Source organism: Periophthalmus magnuspinnatus, chromosome 12 (assembly GCF_009829125.3).
Source record: "Periophthalmus magnuspinnatus isolate fPerMag1 chromosome 12, fPerMag1.2.pri, whole genome shotgun sequence".
NCBI classification, from domain to species: domain Eukaryota; kingdom Metazoa; phylum Chordata; class Actinopteri; order Gobiiformes; family Gobiidae; genus Periophthalmus; species Periophthalmus magnuspinnatus.
Window position 1 is genome coordinate 3,550,741 of NC_047137.1, and position 20,157 is coordinate 3,570,897.

The 20,157-nt window shown below is 39.8% G+C and overlaps 1 protein-coding gene across 1 annotated transcript in view; it reads left to right on the forward strand.

Annotated features, from left to right (window-relative positions):
* Positions 1 to 11,885, forward strand: part of rai14 (retinoic acid induced 14) — a 31,558-nt gene extending 19,673 nt beyond the window's left edge. Inside the window, 21 exon segments of the mRNA XM_055225723.1 lie at positions 2,651 to 2,739; positions 2,814 to 2,878; positions 3,033 to 3,090; positions 3,162 to 3,232; positions 4,892 to 4,998; positions 5,085 to 5,257; positions 5,647 to 5,672; positions 6,003 to 6,089; positions 6,333 to 6,422; positions 6,853 to 6,969; positions 7,328 to 7,429; positions 8,079 to 8,489; positions 8,492 to 8,659; positions 8,797 to 9,272; positions 9,351 to 9,513; positions 9,587 to 9,754; positions 9,831 to 9,953; positions 9,955 to 9,990; positions 10,088 to 10,153; positions 10,601 to 10,624; positions 10,626 to 11,885. Coding sequence (XP_055081698.1) covers positions 2,651 to 2,739; positions 2,814 to 2,878; positions 3,033 to 3,090; positions 3,162 to 3,232; positions 4,892 to 4,998; positions 5,085 to 5,257; positions 5,647 to 5,672; positions 6,003 to 6,089; positions 6,333 to 6,422; positions 6,853 to 6,969; positions 7,328 to 7,429; positions 8,079 to 8,489; positions 8,492 to 8,659; positions 8,797 to 9,272; positions 9,351 to 9,513; positions 9,587 to 9,754; positions 9,831 to 9,953; positions 9,955 to 9,990; positions 10,088 to 10,153; positions 10,601 to 10,624; positions 10,626 to 10,688 — 2,683 coding nt within the window. The 3' untranslated portion in view covers positions 10,689 to 11,885.
* Positions 11,886 to 20,157: the final 8,272 nt, after the last annotated feature.

The following is a 20,157-nucleotide window of genomic DNA, read 5'->3' on the forward strand; positions in this document are numbered from 1 at the left end:
ACATCCCCAGTCGAAGTCAGCAGCTCTCCACCCGCACTGTAAACAGTGTTGGTGAAGCACTGCTTCCCCCTCCTGAGGCGTCGGACGGTTTGCCAGAATCTCTTTGAGGCCGTCCGATAGTCCTCCTCCATGGCCTCCCCGAACTCCTCCCAACCCCGAGTTTTTGCCTCTGTGACTGCCCGAGCCGCGGCACGCTTGGCCCGCCGGTACTCATCAGCTGCCTCAGGAGTCCCACGAGCCAACAAGGCTCGATAGGACTCCTTCTTCAGCTTGACGGCATCCCTTACTTCCGGTGTCCACCACCGGGTTCGGGGATTGCCGCCGCGACAAGCACCACAGACCTTACGACCACAGCTACGAGCAGCCGCATCGACAATAGAGGTGGAGAACATGGCCCACTCGGAGTCCATGTCTCCAACCTCCCCCGGGATCAGGGAGAAGCTCTCCCGGAGGTGGGAGTTGAAGACCCCCTGACAGAGGGCTCCACCAGACGTTCCCAGCAGACCCTCACGATGCGCTTGGGCCTGCCAGGTCTGTCTGGCTTCCTCCTCCGCCAGCGGATCCAACTCACCACCAGGTGGTGATCAGTTGACAGCTCAGCCCCTCTCTTCACCCGAGTGTCCAAGACACGCGGTCGGAGGTCAGATGACACGACAACAAAGTCGATCATCGACCTCCGACCTAGAGTGTCCTGGTGCCATGTGCACCGATGGACACCCTTGTGCTCGAACATGGTGTTTGTTATGGACAAGCTGTGACTAGCACAGAAGTCCAATAACAAAACACCGCTCGGGTTCAGATCGGGGAGGCCGTTCCTCCCAATCACGCCCCTCCAAGTGTCACTGTCATTACCCACATGGGCGTTGAAGTCCCCCAGGAGAACAACGGAGTCCCCGGTTGGTGCACTGTCTAGTGCCCCTCCCAGGGACTCCAAGAAGGCCGGGTACTCTGCACTGCTGTTTGGCCCGTAGGCCGACACAACAGTGAGAGACCTGTCCCCGACCCGAAGGCGCAGGGACGCGACCCTCTCGTTCACCGGAGTGAACCCCAACACGCAGTGGCTGAGCTGTGGGGCAATGAGCAAGCCCACACCAGCTCGCCGCCGCTCCCCGCGGGCAACGCCAGAGAAATGGAGAGTCCAACCCCTCTCAAGAAGTTGGGTTCCAGAGCCCAAGCTGTGCGTGGAGGTGAGGCCGACTATATCTAGCCGGTAACGCTCAACCTCCCGCACAAGCTCAGGCTCCTTCCCCCCCAGCGAGGTGACATTCCACGTCCCCAGAGCTAGTCTCCATGTCCGGAGATCCGGTCATCGAGGTCCCCGCCTTCGACTGCCGCCCGGATCTCTCCGCTTTGATAACAATATGATAATAAATGATGATAATAAATATGTTATATTTATTATCATTAGTCATCTTGCCAACAAACACAGCTGAACTCTTGCAATGACCAAGAGAAATATGGAAATGTCCTCGATAGACTGATCCACATCTACACTCATGTTATTTACAGACAAACAAACCAACAGTAAAACTATGTCCTTAGAAGGGCCAATAAATGGTTGTCCACAGAAAGAGCATAACTGGTATTTGTGCTGAGCCAAGGACCAAGTGCACAGCATTTGTACTTCTACAGCATTTTATTTAAAAATGCATCGTTCTTAAAATAAGCATTGCCCTGACTTCTTAATGGATGGCACAGTGCAGAAACTGCCTATTCAGTAGAAGACATGCCCTATTTTGCTCAGATTTGTGTATGTTATATTGTTGATAACACTGTGTGACCTCCATAAAATAAATACATTTTTAAACAGCACAAAAAATACAACTGCTCTTGTGTCTATTAAATTTTAAACATATAACAAATTTATGTGACAAAGTGGTGAAACAGTCTGAAACTATTTACGTGTACACTTGTGTATGTTCCAATGCCTCTTTATGTCACCATTAGTTCACGTTTTTGAATGAAGCTTTAGCACTTTTGTTTGGATCTCACTATTCCATCTTTTCTATAGTATCTATGGTGATAAAACCTGATTGAAAGGCATGTGACCGAGTTGCATGTGTTTATAGTGTTGGTTTGGCATGAGGACAAGGCTAGCCATGTGTGCGTTTTTCATTGTGCTCACTGAGCTGAAAACAGTCATATTGATTGCCAACTGCACGCATTTGCACAAACAGACAGGCCCTAATGACACAAAGGGCACTTTCGCAGCTCCTGTGATATTGACTGGACATTCCTGCACACAAAGCTTCATCTTGTATTAACCTCTTGAAAAAACAGTGCTTGGCAAAAAATATCTTTAGGTGTTGTTTGATTTTTAGCTACTTTTTCTCACTAATGTTTAATTGTTGTAAAAGGAAGCAAACTAGAAAATGAACATAGGCAAAAACAACAATAAAAATGACAACATAAACATAATACAGACACAAGAATGCCAAAAAAAACCAAACCTTTATGTTACAAGTACAAAAAAGGTTAGGAGACTAAAAGACAACTGATAATTATTTGTGTAAAGCAAATCGTATTTTACACAACATCATTCTGTATGCCTGTTAAAAAAACTGATTGTAAGTAATTTGTAAATCAAAAACTATGATTGATTCAAGCATTTTGTTTAATTTCTGATGTGCTCATGTGTACTTGTGTTCAGTCTCCATGCAGCAGCAGCATGGGGTCAGACAGAGTGCCTGGTGGCTATCCTCTCCCACGGAGCTGATCCATCCATAACAGATGCTACAGGTAAAATCACTTAAAATATGTTCGCAAAATGGAAATCTTTTCAATACTTAGAATGTACCTTGTTTTTTCTCTAGGTTTAAGTCCTTTACATCTGGCAGCCAAAAACAATCACGTAGAATGCTGCAAAAAGCTCATTCAGGTAAATGCTGAATTGTAAGTTACTTTAAAGTAAGAGGCTTCAGGTTTAGAAATCTAGACAATGTTTTATTAAAATTTGTGCTAGATTATAAGTAAAAAAAAATAAATCAGCAGCTCAAACTATATCACAATCTTTCAATCATTCTGATTTTCAGAGCAAATGTCCAATAGATGCAGTTGACAGCTCAGGAAAGACTGCTGTTCATCATGGAGGTACTGATATGTTACTAGACTACTTTCTGATGAAAAATGTTGCCGATATAACTGCTCTTATTTTTTATCAGCTGCCAGTGGGAGCCTCCAAGCTGTTCAACTACTCTGTGAACAAAATTCTCCAATTAACATTAGAGATGCAGTAAGTGTTTTCAATTTTACATTACACAAGTCTAGCATGTCTAGCACTTCTAGCACAATATTAAATGTTGATATGTTTTACAAAGTTGGAAAGCTCTTATTTAAATCATAGCAAGTCCAGATGAATAATTGCCCTCTTGGCGGCTAACATTTTGATTGATATTGTGAATGTTGTGAGTGTACTACGTGGCAATAGGTCAGTACTGTGGGAACCAGCTCTGACTCCGCAGACATGTGGTCTCCATTGCAGTGCTGCTCCATGCTTGTGGTTTTAGCCAACAGTGAAGTGAGAACATGAGACTCACTTACAAGAGAAAGTAGTATCATGTTAGTGACTACATTACCCTTTTTCCCCTCATATCTTGAATTAGCATAAAGAGTCCAGAGATGATGTCTTTGGGTTTGGAACTCGTTGAGGAGAGGGATTATTTATGTTTCTAGAAAGAGCATAGACAAATTAATAAAAGCTTCTCAGACCCACCCACATATCTTCTAATCTCCACTGAACAGCTCAATATCACTTGGAGTGAGACCTACCAATGGGCAGTGATCAAGAGCATGTGTCTGACTGTATGGGGTGACTTATAGACACAAGAGCATCTTGTGTAACGGTTCTGTCTTGAACCTTTTAGCCTAAGGGATACACACATCAACACTTGAATTTTATTATACTTAAGTAAATGTCAAACAATGCATTGAAAAGAACATTGGAACATCTGCCACCTCTTACATAAGCAGGATAAAGAATGTAGTGCTTTTTGTAGCCTTGCTGCAAGGAAAAGATATTTGAAACTAAGCCACATAGAGGAAGCGTGGGCTTATTGATATCTGTTATTTCTATAAAGGTCTTGACTACAAATTATAAATTGGGACCAACAACTAATTAAAGTAATATTCATTCCTAACATCAATAATAGTGCAAACAGTTATTTTATAAATACAAAAAATGTCAGATATTTGTAATGGACTGGTACAAGGAAAAAGTAAATGTGTGTGAGTAAATGCAACTGGTTACTACCCACGTCTGATAAAGTATACACAGTGCTGCAGTTGCTTTAATAATAACCTGACTAGTCACTGAGTTAGGGGAGTGTACTGGCATGTAAGCAAGCATGGTAGAACATGTCCAACCTTCAGGCAGGTTCTTGATACAGGAAATTTAAAGAAACCTTTCTGAGTAATTGTATGGTGTATACCAGCTAAACACATAATAATGAAATGAAACTGAACTATATAAACTACTAGGGTAGCAACATCAGGCTGACTGTAAACAGATTTAAGAGAGGAATTTAAGAATATATGTACTTAAATACAGTAAAAGATGTTGGTAAAGCTCAGAGAAACCTACAAGATAGTTTGGCCTCTCTCTGGTCAGAGTAGAAACAGCAGCCAGGTAATACACAGCTACACAATGTGCACACACACAACCTATTCTTTTCTCCCTGTAGTTATTTCCAGTCAAACCTAGATACTATGGATACCAACTAAAGTTACATTTGTAATTCTTTATCTTGCTTAGCTGCTTGTTTATGGTCAGATTTTGTAAATGGAAATGCGGGTGATCAGGTAAGAGGGGGAGATTTACACTTACATTTGAGAGTAAAGAGTTGGACATCTATTCTATACATAGCCATAATTATTATAATTATTTCTGCACTAGGATGGGCTCACCCCCCTGCTGCTGTCAGCCAGACATGGACATGCTGAAGTTTGCAGTGTGTTGTTGGACTGTGGGGCTGAAATCAATGCTTCTGACAACGGTGGCAGGTACCAAACTGTTTTAACTAACTTTACTTTCTGTTTATTACTTTTATGAGCACTTAAGTATAACAATGCTAACGCCTGTGTTTTAGGACAGCGGTAATGCTAGCCTGCGAGAGCAGCTCTGCTGCAGTGGTGGACACTTTGGTTCAGCATGGAGCAGACCTGTCGGTTGTGGACTCACAAGGTCATGATGTGGGTCACTACGCCAAATTATCCTCCAGCTCAGAGCTGCAGACAGCTCTAGCTAAGTACCAGGTCACAGGTGAGAGGGGACTCTAAACAGTAGCACAGTGCTTACTGGCATTAAAAAATAACCAACACTGCTCCCTGCAGGTAGTATATGATATTACTATATATATATATATATATATATATATACATACACACATATGTGTGTGTGTGGGGGGGGGGGGGTGCACATATCTTCTGTTTTAATGGTAAATTTTATGATGATTACTTGTAATTATTTATGTTTTGATTTGTGTGATTTTAATGTCTTTCTTATTCTGTAAAGCACTTTGAATTACCTTGTGTAGGAATTGTGCTATACAAATAAACTTGCCTTGCATATATGTATGTGTGTGTGTGTGTATATATATATATATATATATATATATATATATGAACAAAGTTTTTATTCTTCTGTGACAGGTCCAAGACCCATAAGAAGCCCCCAGGTAATTTTTGTTTATTCTGCATTACTTTGACACAATCAGCAAAAAATGTACCTGCACAGGAAAAGTTAGTAATGTAAAAAAATATATCACTTGTTATGGAGCTCTTAGTAAAAGACACATTCTGGGTTATTAACAGACAACTTTTATTATACACAGTGTAATTTACTGTTTTAACTGTGAGCTAGCTGGGCATTAGCTGATTTGTAACTAAGTCAAAATAAATCTGTTTTTAGTACAACTCTAGTCTTGACTGATTCTCTTCACACTAACCAGCACCAATCATACTAATCCTTTTCTCTTGCTTCTCTTTTGTCTTTGCTGACTCCTTAGCATGATCAAGTAGCTAAGCTAACTGATGAACGGATCACAACTCCCAAAAAACGAAAAGCACCTCCACCTCCTATTAGCCCACTGCAGGTAAATGCCTGTCCAATCAGTCTGCTACACTTGCAGCATTTGAGAATGTGTGATTTGATAAATGCAGCTTAAAAGTTGCTGTGCTTAATACTATGTCTTATGCGTGAAAGAACCTTTGGCTGAAAGCAGTATGTAAAAATTGTCTGTTACTAACATGATTTTACAAAGATGAGAAAATGAAAAATATATTTTTCCAATTCTACCTGTTAAAAATATTGAATTAACTTATTTTTTTGTCTTTAGAGCTCCGGACCATCATCTCCCTCAGCTGCCACCTCCGCTGGCACAACTGCCTCTGGCAAAAGTGACACTCCAAAACAATTCAATTATAAGGTAATGCAAAAAAGGGAATGATTATAATTAAAACATAATACACAATAGTATTTTACCTAACTTAGTGCGCCCATACACATGTGAATGAAATCATTTTGAGTATATTTTGTACACTGATGCAAATCATTATTTATTTTTCTTTATTAAATAGTTTAAAAAAGCCTGTAGCTTGTTGTTTTTTTTATTCAAGATGTAACCTTCTTTTATGTGATCCTTGGGCACACATTTTTGTGTGTGTCATTAACTATGATTTATGGCTGTGCAGCACAGCATCTGTGCTGAATATAGCTTTATCCATAGTTTCCTTTGGTATTTACTAATCTCATCCCTCACCTCCACTTGATTCTACTCGTTTTCATTCATCATTTGGCCATACCCCCTCCCACTCCTCTTTCCCACTCCTCCACTGCCTTCTCTGTCTTTTTCACAGGAGGATGAGCTCAGAAGAATGGCACAGAAAGAGCTACAAGAAGAGAAAAATATGTTACTCAACACTATTGAGGACCTGAAACTAAATGTGGAACACACCGGGACAGAATCGGAAAAGGTAAGCCTTAGTTAACCATATTTATCTGTGTGTGGGGGGGTTGTTAAGTCACAACTAGAATTAGTTGATTTCAAAACAAGTGAGATAAACTAATGAATGTAGCTCTCGCTTTGAAGTGCATGCTGGATGTGTTTTCTTTAAATAAGAAAGTGGATTACTAATCTCTTTGCTATCTCCAATGTAATGCTTGCTGTAATGCTTGTAGAGGAATGAAGTTTTTCCCCTTAGACATTCTTGTAAAAGTATAACTCAAGCTTAAGACATGTCATGGCACGTTTTGTTTTGCAGAAGGTAGCTAGTGGTCCTAAACACGGCCTTCATGTCATTTGTGGGCCTTTGCATGTGAATGTGTTGACAGGACGAGTACAGTCTAACTGCATCTTCAGCCCTGGTTTCTGCTCTGCAAGCAAAGATTACTGCTCTTACTCTGGAAAATCAGAAACTTAAATGCAAGAGTAAAGTAAGTTAGCCACTATATCACCTTTTAGTTAACATAGCCAACATACAAAGGCTTTAACAAACAAGGCTCTTGGGACTTGATTTGAACTGCACTTCACTTGGCAAGAATGTAGTATGCCCCAGTGAGTTGGATTGGAGGGCAGTAAGGAAAAGGTTTGAAAAATATTTGCATGTTTATTATAGCCCCCAAATTTGGAACACAGTCAGACTCCCTACTCCAAGATATGCTTTGGTTTGATACTTTGGTATGTTTTGAAAACACAACCATATTTGCTTCAAGAAACATCACAGCTTGGCCAGATCTTGTGCATTACTTCAATAAACAAAACTCAAGATTGTTCAGTCTAGAACTATACAAATAGAGTTTAAAGAGTCTGCAAACCAGACTGACAGCCCATGAAAAAGGACTATAGATATTATAGGTTCATAGACTTAACACTTAAGTTTAAACATTCTTTCTATTGTCATTTTATGTAGTTTATAGATGCACAGTTTACACCTGCACAGATGCTATCTTGGGGACAAAATGTAAACTAAGCATTGGAGCTGTAATGCCTTTCTTTTGTTTCAGTCTTATAACAACAATGAACTTCAGAACAGTAGTCGACCCCAACAGCCTAACCTCCAACTCATCCTTCCACTCCACTCAGGACGAGTTGGAGGGGTCACCGTCTCACCCAGACAGGCAGACTGAAGTGGAGGATGGTCAGAGGGAGGAAGGAAGGAGTAAAGAGGAGATTCAGCTGCTCCGCCAGGCTTTAGAGAGCGTGCAGGTCAAACTATTAGAAACCAGAAAAGAGAATCGCTCCCTCCAGGCACAACTGCGACCCGAGAGACTGCGGGAGGAAGACGAGGGGGTGAGGGAAAAAGAACGTGAGGCTGAGCTGATGGAGAGCCTGGCTGAACTTCAGGCTAAGCTCACAGACACTCAGGAGAGATACCACCAGGCCCTGGAGGAGGTGGAGGAGCTGAGGCTGCTGATTGGACCAGGGGACACTGATGAAAAACAGGAAGTTCAGAGAAGAGCACCGATGCATGAACATGAAGGTAAAACAACTCATGGGCCCAGCTCCTGCAGTCTGAAAACCAAAAAGAGAAGTGTCTCCTACAAATTAAACATCTGGAGGAGGCTATGAGGAGGGCAGAGGACAAGCACAATGGAAAAGAACAGCGAAGCATGCAGATTGAGGAGCTGTACAAAGAGGCCGTAGAGGAGATCAGAGTGCTTCAGGTAAGTCTGACTTGTTAAGTGTATGGTGTATTTGATAAATACATCATTCAAGCCTGTTCTGAAAGATTCTGTCATAGGGTGAGCATAGATTCAAACCTCATATACCATGAGGATGTGTTATTGATTTCTTCGTTCAGGAGGCTCTGAGGGGAACAGTTCCTGTGGAAGCTGCTGCTAAAGACTTTGAAGAAATGAAGGGAGAGCTGAACGAAGTGATCTCTGGACTACAGAGGCGTCTGCTGGAGCTCTCACACTCTTACAGTGAAACTAAGAGCCAGCTTAGTGCTGCACAGAAACAGCTTTCAGACAACAGTTCTTCTTCCTCTTCGGCATCAGAGCAACAGCAGGGAGAGACTGAAGTGCTCCAAAGCAGGGTGGAGAAGCTGCAGGCTTGTCTTCAAGAGACAGAGAGGAAGTACTGCGTGGCTCAACAGGAGATCACACAGCTTCGACAGGAGGCTGAGAGGCAGATGGACAGTTCAGTGTCTCTCACAGACCACACGCAGGTAGTGGCCTCTCTGGGAAATGCCATTAAAGATCTGGAGAAACAACTGGACACACTCAAAGAGCAGTTACATCAGAAGACATTGCAGCTGGATGCTCTTCAGAGCGGGTGAGGAGTTATTCGTGCAAATCAAAAAGAAAGTCATGTAATGTAAAACTTAACTTAAAATCATGTTGCTCTTTACAGACTTGTGCCAGATAAATCCTCAAATGACTCAGTGTCTCATGTAGAGTATGAGACCATGAAAGAACAGCTGCAGGGTGAAGTGAGCCACCTGATGCAGCTCCTCCAGGGGGCTCTACGGAAGCAGGATGAGATGGCCCTAGAGGCTGCTGATGCATGGCAACAGGTACTGCACAAGTGTCCGAAAATACAATAAGTATGTTTTAGTCAAACGCATTTAATATAATTTAACTCCTCAGGCTCGCGATAACCGCACTGAGAGGGAGGCCCTGCAGGAGCTGGTGATGTCGAAGGAGAAGGACAACCAGACACTGAGCACCAGGCTGGCTGAGTCCCAGGATGCTGTGAGCCAACTGAAGCAGCTGGTGGAGAACCATGTGGCCTCAGAGCGAGAGAAGAACAAAACGGTGTGAGTGCTACTGTATGCGGGCTCATGAGGGGGAGAATCCAGGGCTCACTATGACAACACTGTATCCCTCACAGATAGATGACTTATCTCGTGAGGTCTGTAAGCTCAAGGATGCTTTAAACAGCCTGTCACAGCTCTCCTACAACTCCAGCTCTCCCTCCAAGAGACAGCAACAAAACCAGCACATAGAAACAATGGCAGCAGCAAATTAAACAGCTGCAGTATCAGTTAACAGTAAGTCTATTGCATTTCTTTTTATCTTTAATATATCTATATAGAGGGAAAAAAAAAAACTGTCTAATGATTGCCATGCATCACTGTTTTTGTGTAGGAGTCAAAGAAACAGCACCATGAGATAGTCTCTGTTTACAGAATGCATCTCCTCTATGCTGTCCAGGTAAATTGTTGTTTTGTCAACAAAAAGTTCTAGTTGTGACAATGCTCATTGCTATTAACATCACCAGTAACAGGAAATGCTCTGCTATACCTTAGCTGGTACAAGATGGTCTTTTATTCATATCCTAAATATTGAGGGATATAAACCTAACCCTGTGTCTTGAAAACAAAATCAGTGTCTTTCTAGACCCACATATTTAACACAGAATTATATTTGTAGTGACTGAGTGTTTATAGAACTGATAATTTCATTGAACTGTTTTAGCAAATGATAATGAAGTCTATTGATATAATCAGACCCCTGCTCTGCTCTTGGAAGTTTTCACATAAAGAAGTCGGTCTCAGTATTTACAAGTGTTTCTTTTGATTAAAGCAAATGTTAAACAGTCTCAAAGGGGTGACTTATTTTTTTCTGCATTTCCCTGAACCGTGACTATTGTGCTTGTAGGGTCAGATGGATGAAGATGTCCAGGAAAGCCTTGAAGCAGATCCTCATGATGTGTAAGATGCCTAGCCAAGCCAAGGAGGCCTGCTGAGACTTTGGGGCTTGTTTCTAAAAGCGTTGTGACCACCCATATTCATGTGCTGTTTGTGTTAAATCCAAGGCAGCATATGGCGCCTCTGGACAAACTCCACATGAGGGAATGTTTACAGTCATACTTCTGCTGCCTTTACCAATGTATTTTTTGACCCATCTTCAGGTATCAAGTCATCAGTCATATGGTGAAGATACTTTTAGGTAAACTTTAGTCTCCAGATGTTGTCTGAACTTGGAGGCCTTCCTTGATGCACCAGCCAAACTTAAAATCAAACACTGTGGATGTGCTAACCCCAAATCAAATGCTGTTGTAAAGGTGCGTGCCAGTATGTGTCCACTAATCAGGCTCTTCAATCTGTTACTCTTTGTTTAATCACTTTCAGTTGGCCCTGCCTTTGATCAAATTTATTTTTATGATGCACCGGTGTTGCTGCTGTCCAGTCCAAGTTTATATCCATAGTCATCAATTTTCTAAAACAATCAAAATTGTGGCATATTTTTTATGCATGCGCTTCAGGCCAACCTGAAACTTCAAGAGTGTGTGTATTTCTATGAAGAAAATGCATGAGATTGTTTTAATTCAATATTTTTAAGCCTTTTTATTATTAAATAAAAAGGCTTATAAATTAAATATACTATACTTGCCCTTTTCAAGTTACTGTACTAATGTATTATACTCTATCAAAAATTGATGAGTGTGCATTTACTGAATCATGGTCAATTGACATTTCTGTTCACATATGTATACACAATCCGCAATCTACAATATTGTTTTGAATTTATTGTGAGTGCAAGTACACAAGTTACTGTAAAGGTTCCCTATCTGGAACATTTTCTGAAAGTTTACTTGACAAATATTTATATGCAGTATTTTCCTTACTGTCCGTACTTAGCAAATAGACACTTATTTTTGTCTGTACTTAAAAACAGTCTGTACTGGAAAGAACATAAGCAATCATATTCTTATCACATTTGTTTATATAAAGCGATGTGCTTCTACAGGTACTCCAAACAGAGTCTGAAAATACATGCTGACCGCATTCATTTGCTATGCCTTAGCAGCACTCTATTTATATTTATGCCAACTATTTTCAACTCTCACAAAGCACACTTTCAACAATAAAGTTTGTGTATTAGAAGCATCTGAGAATAGTACAGCCATCAAGATGCACACGTACTATGTGCCACTGAACCAAGAAAAAAAGCATTAATGTTTGTCAGTTTTGTATAGACGAAAATACTGTTTTCTATAGTATTTTACTTTGATAAACTTTTTTAATTGTAAAACCGTGTTCTGTTTGTCCTTACACTTCAGGTATCTTTGATATCTTGAATGCCATGTATTATTATAGTCTCAAATGAGTATGGATAGATATTTTATGGTAACAAATTAGATTGATGACAGAAGAGAGTGGGAAAAGCAACCTGATTGGATTACAAGATACAACGCAATACAACGCAATATCGTAAACACCCACTAGAGGGCACTGTTTGTCAAATATAGCGCCTGTTTACAACCAGCAAGCATCAATAATACAATCTATTGGGAGCCAGTGTATACTCAGCACCACTGACGTAAACATCTCACTTAAAAACTTAGAAAACAAATTTTCCCCATAAAACCTAAGGATAATGTTAAAACAACTAATTGTGATTTAAAGGTTTACTACAAAACCTTTTTGACGGGGGGTCCACTGCCATGGAGATATTATATATTGTTATTGCTTTGCCCAGAATGTTTCACAGTATGGCATTAAACTTATTTGTTTATTTATGTTTATGTTTATTCAATTATAGGTGTTTTTATTGCTAACCTACCTTCCTGCATATTTACTATTCAGAAGGTAGAAATCTAAATTATGTATGTATGGACACATTCTGTAGTCTCAATTTTTATTATTTTTTTTAAAGGTTTTGACATCCTTCACCCATTAATAAGGCAGTAGCGTAGTTCCAAGTCACTTCCAAAACCCTTCCATGTCCCCTGTAGATCAATATGGTTGGGCTAAGATTAAGAGCTGCCTGCTCTCAGAAGTCCTGCCAGCCTTACTCTGGGTCATTCATCTGTGGCTCTGTTTCTCTTGACCTATGGCAGGACTTCCTGCCCAGGCTCAGAGTCCTACTGACCAAACACACAACACATCTGCACATGCTAACCTGCTTTTACACAGAAACTACATGTTAATACATCTGTTTTCTTTAGGCCAAAAAATTTGAATCATTATTACTACAGAAAGGGCTTCAGAAAGTATGTTTTTGCAATTTCTATGACTACATTTAAAAAATGATTTTGGTAAAAACACCAGAAATGGAAACTGATACATTGTACTGCTACTATAAGAAACTGGATTGTTAGTGTATGTCATAAGTATGAATCTGGATACTTACAACAGTGAAGAAGTTGTTGCAGAAGGTCAAAACACAGCAGAGGACCGGGCCTGAAGGAGTCCAATTGAGAGGAAATGAGAAAAGACTGGAGCCAAAAGAGAAGGAAGAAAACAATAACACAAAGTCAGGCACTACTAGATACCCTTAGATTAATATGGGAAAGAGGTTTTTACATTAATAATGCTGGCCATTAATTAAAATGTTGCTTGAATAGAATAGTTAAAATAGATAGAATAATGAAATTCACAGGAGCATCCAGGACAGCAAAACCTCAATCTGACAAAGACAGAACATAAAAAAAAGTTTAACACGAACATAAACATAAATACTAGGGATGTGTATAAAAAGATTTGTGGATCACTCTGCACCCAGAGCTTAGATTCTCTTGTGTTGATACTACATTTACTTGTTATGATGTGATGTCCAAGGCAATTAAAAAGGCCTAAAAATGCCACTGCACAGACAATTTGTTTACATTTCTGAATATTTCCCAATCTGTGTGCTGAGTAAATAAAGTTTTATGACTGCTCAGTGATGTGCGTCACTGGCCAAGATCCCACTCTGAGTAAGCAGGCCTATCTGTTCTAGTGTTATTCTGCCAATGGGGCTCCACCAACAGTGTGTTTGTGTAACTACAGAATACATTTTTTTGTGTTTCCTATTTTTGGCTGGTATGAAATATGAAGTAAGTAGAACTGGTAGACAACAACTCTAGTTAAGAAGACATCTTTTTGTCTTTTTTATTATGAATGGTTGGTAATACTCTTTATATACAAATATTCTATGATTTCAAATAACGTCCTCACAGAAATACTAGTGAGTACTAAGGAGATTTTGACTAGGCCTATTTGTGTTGTCATCTGCATTTTGACTCTGCCTTGTGAGTGAGCCTTCTTGATCTTGGCACAGCTCCGAAACCGCAGAAGCGCTCACACATTTTGATGTGATTGTAATGAATGCTCAGACAGTAAATGAAGGCAACAGAGGAGTAAATCACTGACAAATATGGCTGTAGATTTGACAGAGAGGTATACAAAAGAAAACATTTGAAAAATGTGTGCAACATGTTGTTGCCATGTTCAGCCTTGTTCACCAAGCCGTCAAATGTTGTCAGTTTGTCTAGTGTGAGCCGGCCTTGAAACCAGAGCCTGCAGTAGACCAGTGGAGGGGCGTAAGAGACGCATGCAGCTTAATTGCTGCAAGATGTAACTTGGCCTCTAGCCTGCTGTGGCCCGCAATGCACATCAGAGCGGGCACTTGAAAGCATGTGAAGATGCACATAAAAAACAACACACAGTGTGTGCATGTCATTTATACAGGAAAATAGAATAGATAAATAAAGTAGAAAATAACTGCTTAGCATATCAACATCAATCTTGTATAGATATTCTCAATAATAGATTAGATAAATACAGCAGACTAACATGCAATGAATCAAGTCAGACTATTGAACATCCATTTCTTTCTCAGAATAGTGTTTCTTCTCATCAAATCTATGATATCCCCAAGATTCTCTGAGTGCATTTGTACTGACTCAGACTGTTATGTTTTGTAGGAGATGTTTGATATTACATTTTTGGAAATGGCTCACGATATTTTATCTCATTTTGATAGTCGCTTCTGGCATATCACCAAGTTGACCTCACAAATTACTGACCTCTCTGGTTTCATGCTTTGGGAGGATATTGTAGTCCTTAACTAATTTTGAAGGAGCCATTATAGTAAATGTGGGTTTTTAAACTAATTTTTCCCATTATCCCAGTAAGACTTTTAGCATTCTGGCATTATGACATTGACTACAGCTCTACAGGGGGCTGTATTTTGAGAAATTGCAAAGCAACACCTTTAAACAATCATAATTATAATACACATTAGATACTGAGTATATTATGTCAGGTTAAACCAAACACAAATAAGCCTTAAGTAGTCTTTCATTACAACAAATGACTTTTAGGATCTACGCCCCAAATGTATTATCCAGTGTGTGGCATCGCAGCTGTGTACCCAAACCACTCTGTAAAGTGGTGGGATCTGAACTGAGGCTTTTGGCTGTGGACTCAAACCCCAGAGATGTTTATTTCTGCATTTGATTTAGCACAGAATGATTGCAGCAAACCGTCTGGAGGTGGGGTAATAGCAGTGGGTAGAACAAGGCCTTTGATCACAATATTTTCATGTTTTGTTTTACATTATGGCATCTTACAAATATGTTAATAGTGTTGTCAGTTCAGACGTGTCCCAGGGCACCTACTTTGTACAACAATCAGTGAAGACAATGTAATTATATTGGAGAATATGTGCATGTAAACATTTGGCCCACAGCCACAGGACAAAGAACGCAGAGGAGAGAAAACATGGGAAAGTGGCAACAACTCAACAACAACTTCATTCCCTCTTCTACACACTTCCTGTGTGCTCCTAAAGACTCTCGGCAAACTCACTTGTCATTCATGTGTGCAGTATATGTACAGTACCTGGCCAGTGAAGTGGTCTTGAGATTTCATTAGCGTTCCCATTGCAAACCAGGCTTCCCAGTTCAGGCTGCCCTCTTTCCCGCCAGCCCCACATCAGGTTCTGATGAGCCTAACTACAAACATGTGCTGTGCGCTGCTCCCCCAACAGATGGGACAATATCACATTATTAATGACAGAGACCGCGCAAGCTGAGGAGAGCCGGGGAAGGGAAAGTCTGTCTGCTCAAAGGCCAGTCTCTTAAAGAGCTCAACACTGAGCCACCGCCACTGCTGCTGAGGAAGTTATTATAGAACGGAGAGCGTCCGTGTTTGCACTGGGAATATCCTCTCAATCTAACTCAATAGTCACAGGCTTAGCTCCATGTCAGCCTCTTAAAGCCACTGAACTCTGGAGCACAGTTCACTCTGCACATCACCTTAGAGCCTCTTATCTAAATGTCGAGTATGTAGGAACAGAACATGTAGCAAACACACTTATGACACTGTAGATTTTTGTTTCTTAATTGTTCAAAATTGTACATGTTACCAAGACATTACCTTTTTTTTTAAACCCTTGGAGCTTACATCTGTCACCAAATGAGTCAGTCTACAACAATGAAGGCCCTTGACACCACCAACAATAAATAATTTATTACACAAGTATGTATGTAAGAATGTCTGTTACTCTAAAAGAAGAGAGACATGTAGTGCACTGCAGCAGAAACCTCATTTACTCTGAGTCACTGGTAAAGTCCACTCCCCCTTATCTGAGCACACACATGTACTGTACTCTACCGAGGAAGGGGGTCTCCAAGTTCACAGCCAAGTGACAAAGAATTTACAAGCCACTGCGAAGACTTGTCCAGCTAAATGTGCGTGTGACAAAGTGTGTGTGAGAGACAAAGAAGAAAGCCTGGGACACTTGTCTATGTGTGCCTTATTAAAAAGGTGAGAAGTGAGTGCGCTGTCTGGTGGAGGGACTTAATTGTACACTTAAAAGAGCACTTCAAAGAGACACTGGTGTCAGGGCTGAGGGGCATGAGACACAGAGATGATGAAGGACAGCCAAGAGGAAGAGGAAGAAGGGAAAGATGGACATACTGTAACAAACGCTGACACCACACTGAGCCAGGAGACTGCTGCTGTACATCAGAATCACATGAAATCTATGTTTACTGAAAGATTCATCACAATCAAATTAAAATCACTGTCTGAATGGTTGCAGTTTGCATATATTTGACGATGCTGGTGTAGGGTCTGCTACCAGCTTGTCTCCATAGAGATAATACTGCATTGTCTGAAATATTCTACAGTATGGCATTAAACTATTGCATTAATTGCTCAGAATTACCTTGAAAGCAAAAACCTCTCTGACTTATTTTTTAGTTCAGCAGTTCATACTCTTTCTCTTAAAGATGAATGTTTCCAGACAAGCTTAAAATGTGCACTGTGAACAGTACCATTTTAACACATCTTAAATTCAAAACTGTTTGTAATCGTAATGCTTGTCATAAAAAAAACACAGTAAGTTGATGAGTGTGCAGTAAGTTCCAAAATTGTTAAGCTAAAAAATAAAAGATAAATAACTCATCAGCTTAAAAAAATATGATTGCATATAGTATTGCATTACAGGTGTGACTGTTGGTAAACAATGTATTACAAAACTGATTAGTCTTTTATTCAATTGTGTTTCAACCTTCAACACACACACAAAATATAATCAGGTCACACCAAATCTAATTTTATAGTTCCATTGCTTGTTTGTATTTCAGTTCAAAATAGTGAACTGATAGAACTGAACTGATTACTCATAGTGAAAATAAAAGCTATATGAGGCAGAGACGATTGGATATTATCATTGTTCAGATTAGAATAGGCAGCTGTATCACAGATGGTGTAGCTCACAGACTAAACACAAGAGAATGGGAGGACTAAAAGTATTCAACTCTGATAACTTTGACTCAGGAAAAAAATTGCCACTGTCTTATAATAAAACCCAAAGAGTAAACATTAGCTTATTGAGCTTATTATTACCAACAAAGTTAAATAGAGAATGAAATAAGTGAGGCGAGCATCTGGTGTGAAATCAATTACAAAAGGAATTTTAAGGATTTACACCAAACTGCAGCAGGACCACTCACTGACAGATTGGATTAGTCCAGTATATGTGATAACTATAGAGATTTGTGTTACAGAGCTAGCTTGGGGAAAAGACTACCACAAAAAAGTAGCAATGGGCTGTACCATTCACTAATTAGTTAAATAATTTGTTTAATCATTTTACCAACAGTCTTTAATAACAATGCTTTGTTGTTTACAGTACTTGAGTTCCTGAGAACTTAACAAACACATTTTTTTGTGCACTATATGTAACTTTTCTAGTGGCTGTAATGTTCCACAGTATGGCATTAAGTCTATCTGCCTTGCATTCATTTTATATTTATAAGTGCTTTGTCTTCCAAATATGTGTGCAAAAAGATTTTAGATTTTTTTTTCTTATCCACAGAGAAACTTAAGTGTAATGTTACTGTGGAACATTCCAAGCAAAGCAATAATGATCTCCATGGAGACAAGCAGTGGTGTACACTTTCCTCCAGAAAAGTTACATAGAGTACCTTTAAGATTGACTGATTGTGACTGTCAAGTGTGAAGAGGGTGAATAGGGTGAATGAATCATACTAAGATTGGAAATAAAAAAAAAAATAAAAAAATAAATAAATTTATAAAAATTCACTGACAATCCATTTCACACAAATTGGATTAATCTGGAGGGGATTATCACAATAAGCCTGAAAAGTGCATGAAAGCATTTACACAACCACCTCTCTAAACTGTGAACCCTTGGAGACAGGGGCTACAAAAACTACATGTGCATATAGGCCTCAAACTGTCAAACTCCATGAGAATACAATGACAGCTATAACCCTCCAAGTGAATCTGATATGTGATATGAAAAGCTCTTACGAAGACGCTTCAATTATACCTCCATTAGAGTCCAAATCAGGGCTAAAGACTTCCATACCCAACGTCTCTGTGATTCATGATTGGCCCGTATTATTTCACCTGACGCTGATTACTTTCCTTTATGACAGATGGTTTTACAGTCGATCGAAGTTATTTAACCGCGGAGGGAAAAAAAACGAAAATATGATTTGTAGCAGGATCACTTTGGCCTGTAAGTGTCTTTTCCGTTCCAGAGTAAGTAGTTCTCTACTGCTATAGCACTTTGGTTTTGCAGCAATATTAGCAGGTATGGCATAACGTCTGGGGAAGAAATTACCCGAACTTCAAGTAGGTTCCACATGTTCAATGGCTGTTTACATCTCCATTTATTTCCTCAGACATACAGCATAGAAACTTGTGAGACGAGTTGGTCCTAACATTAACAATTTGATCATTTAATGGTGCAGTTTGTAACTTTTCTGGTGGAGGATACGCCACTCTCCTTAAAGATGTTATTGCTCTGCCTAGAATGTTGCACAGTATGGAATTAAATTTATTCATCTTGTATTTCCTCAATTATGGGTGTTTGATTGCTAAAAACACACAGTTAATACAAACTTCTTCAATATTTCACAAAGATGTGTCTAGTCAGTGGTGAACCTCCCCACTTTCAGATGGGTGTGATTGACAGGTGGAAATACGGCGAGATATCATTCTAGATATATCAGGCAATGTAACCACAGTCTTCCTGTGTACCAGTTCGCCTCTCCATTAAACTGATCAACATGGTGGAAATAAAATGAATACATGTTTGTTTGCTTATTAGTGTCTAATTACTGCACTTCAATATGGTCATGAGAAAGCAATTTTTGCCAAATAATTTAGATGTATGATGTACAAAGAAAGAACTGGCCACAAACCCTACTGTAAATCCTCCAAGAGAATATGTTTTAGATAACCTTGTGTTAAGTAAGCGCTTTTTGGCTGAAAACATTGATTGCACTCGATCCATGGAGTGAGTGATGGGCAAACAAAGCTAACTAACGCACTTGGGACTGGAACAAAAGCTCTGGCCTGTGATGTTAGCCGCCGAGGTGCTCGTCTGACAGTAATTACAATGATTCATTTGGTTTTATTGTGCTAGAGACATGACTGTGTGTGTGTGTCTTTGCCTTGGGGGACCTGAGCATGTGTAAGTGACGGCTCTGTAATTACCAGCACAAACAAACCACACCGTGTACATATGTTATGGTTTACTGTAATGAGGGAATCACCAACATGAAAACAACATATTACAAGAGATATCGGATTTATCATCTCTATTTCTCTTATTCTCTATAAAGCAATCATCATTAGAGGGGTTTGGTAATCTAATCTACCTACAGTATATTGCTTTGATCCATTATGTAGACTATGGAGTTAGCCCGTCTGGCCCTGAGAGAGGATTCTCATCAAGTGCATGTGGTTCTGATAATTTCTCTGGACCAAGCCATACCACCAGCACTAGTTTGGACTCAACCATCTGACCTGACGTCTTTCAGATTGAATGAGCAATGCTAATATATAGCATAGGTTTGATTGAAGGTTCAAGCAATAAACAACTAATGGTAAATACCCATTTCCACTTGTTTGATTATTTATTTAAACTCTAAATTTGGATTTAATATTTATTTATTTAGTCAA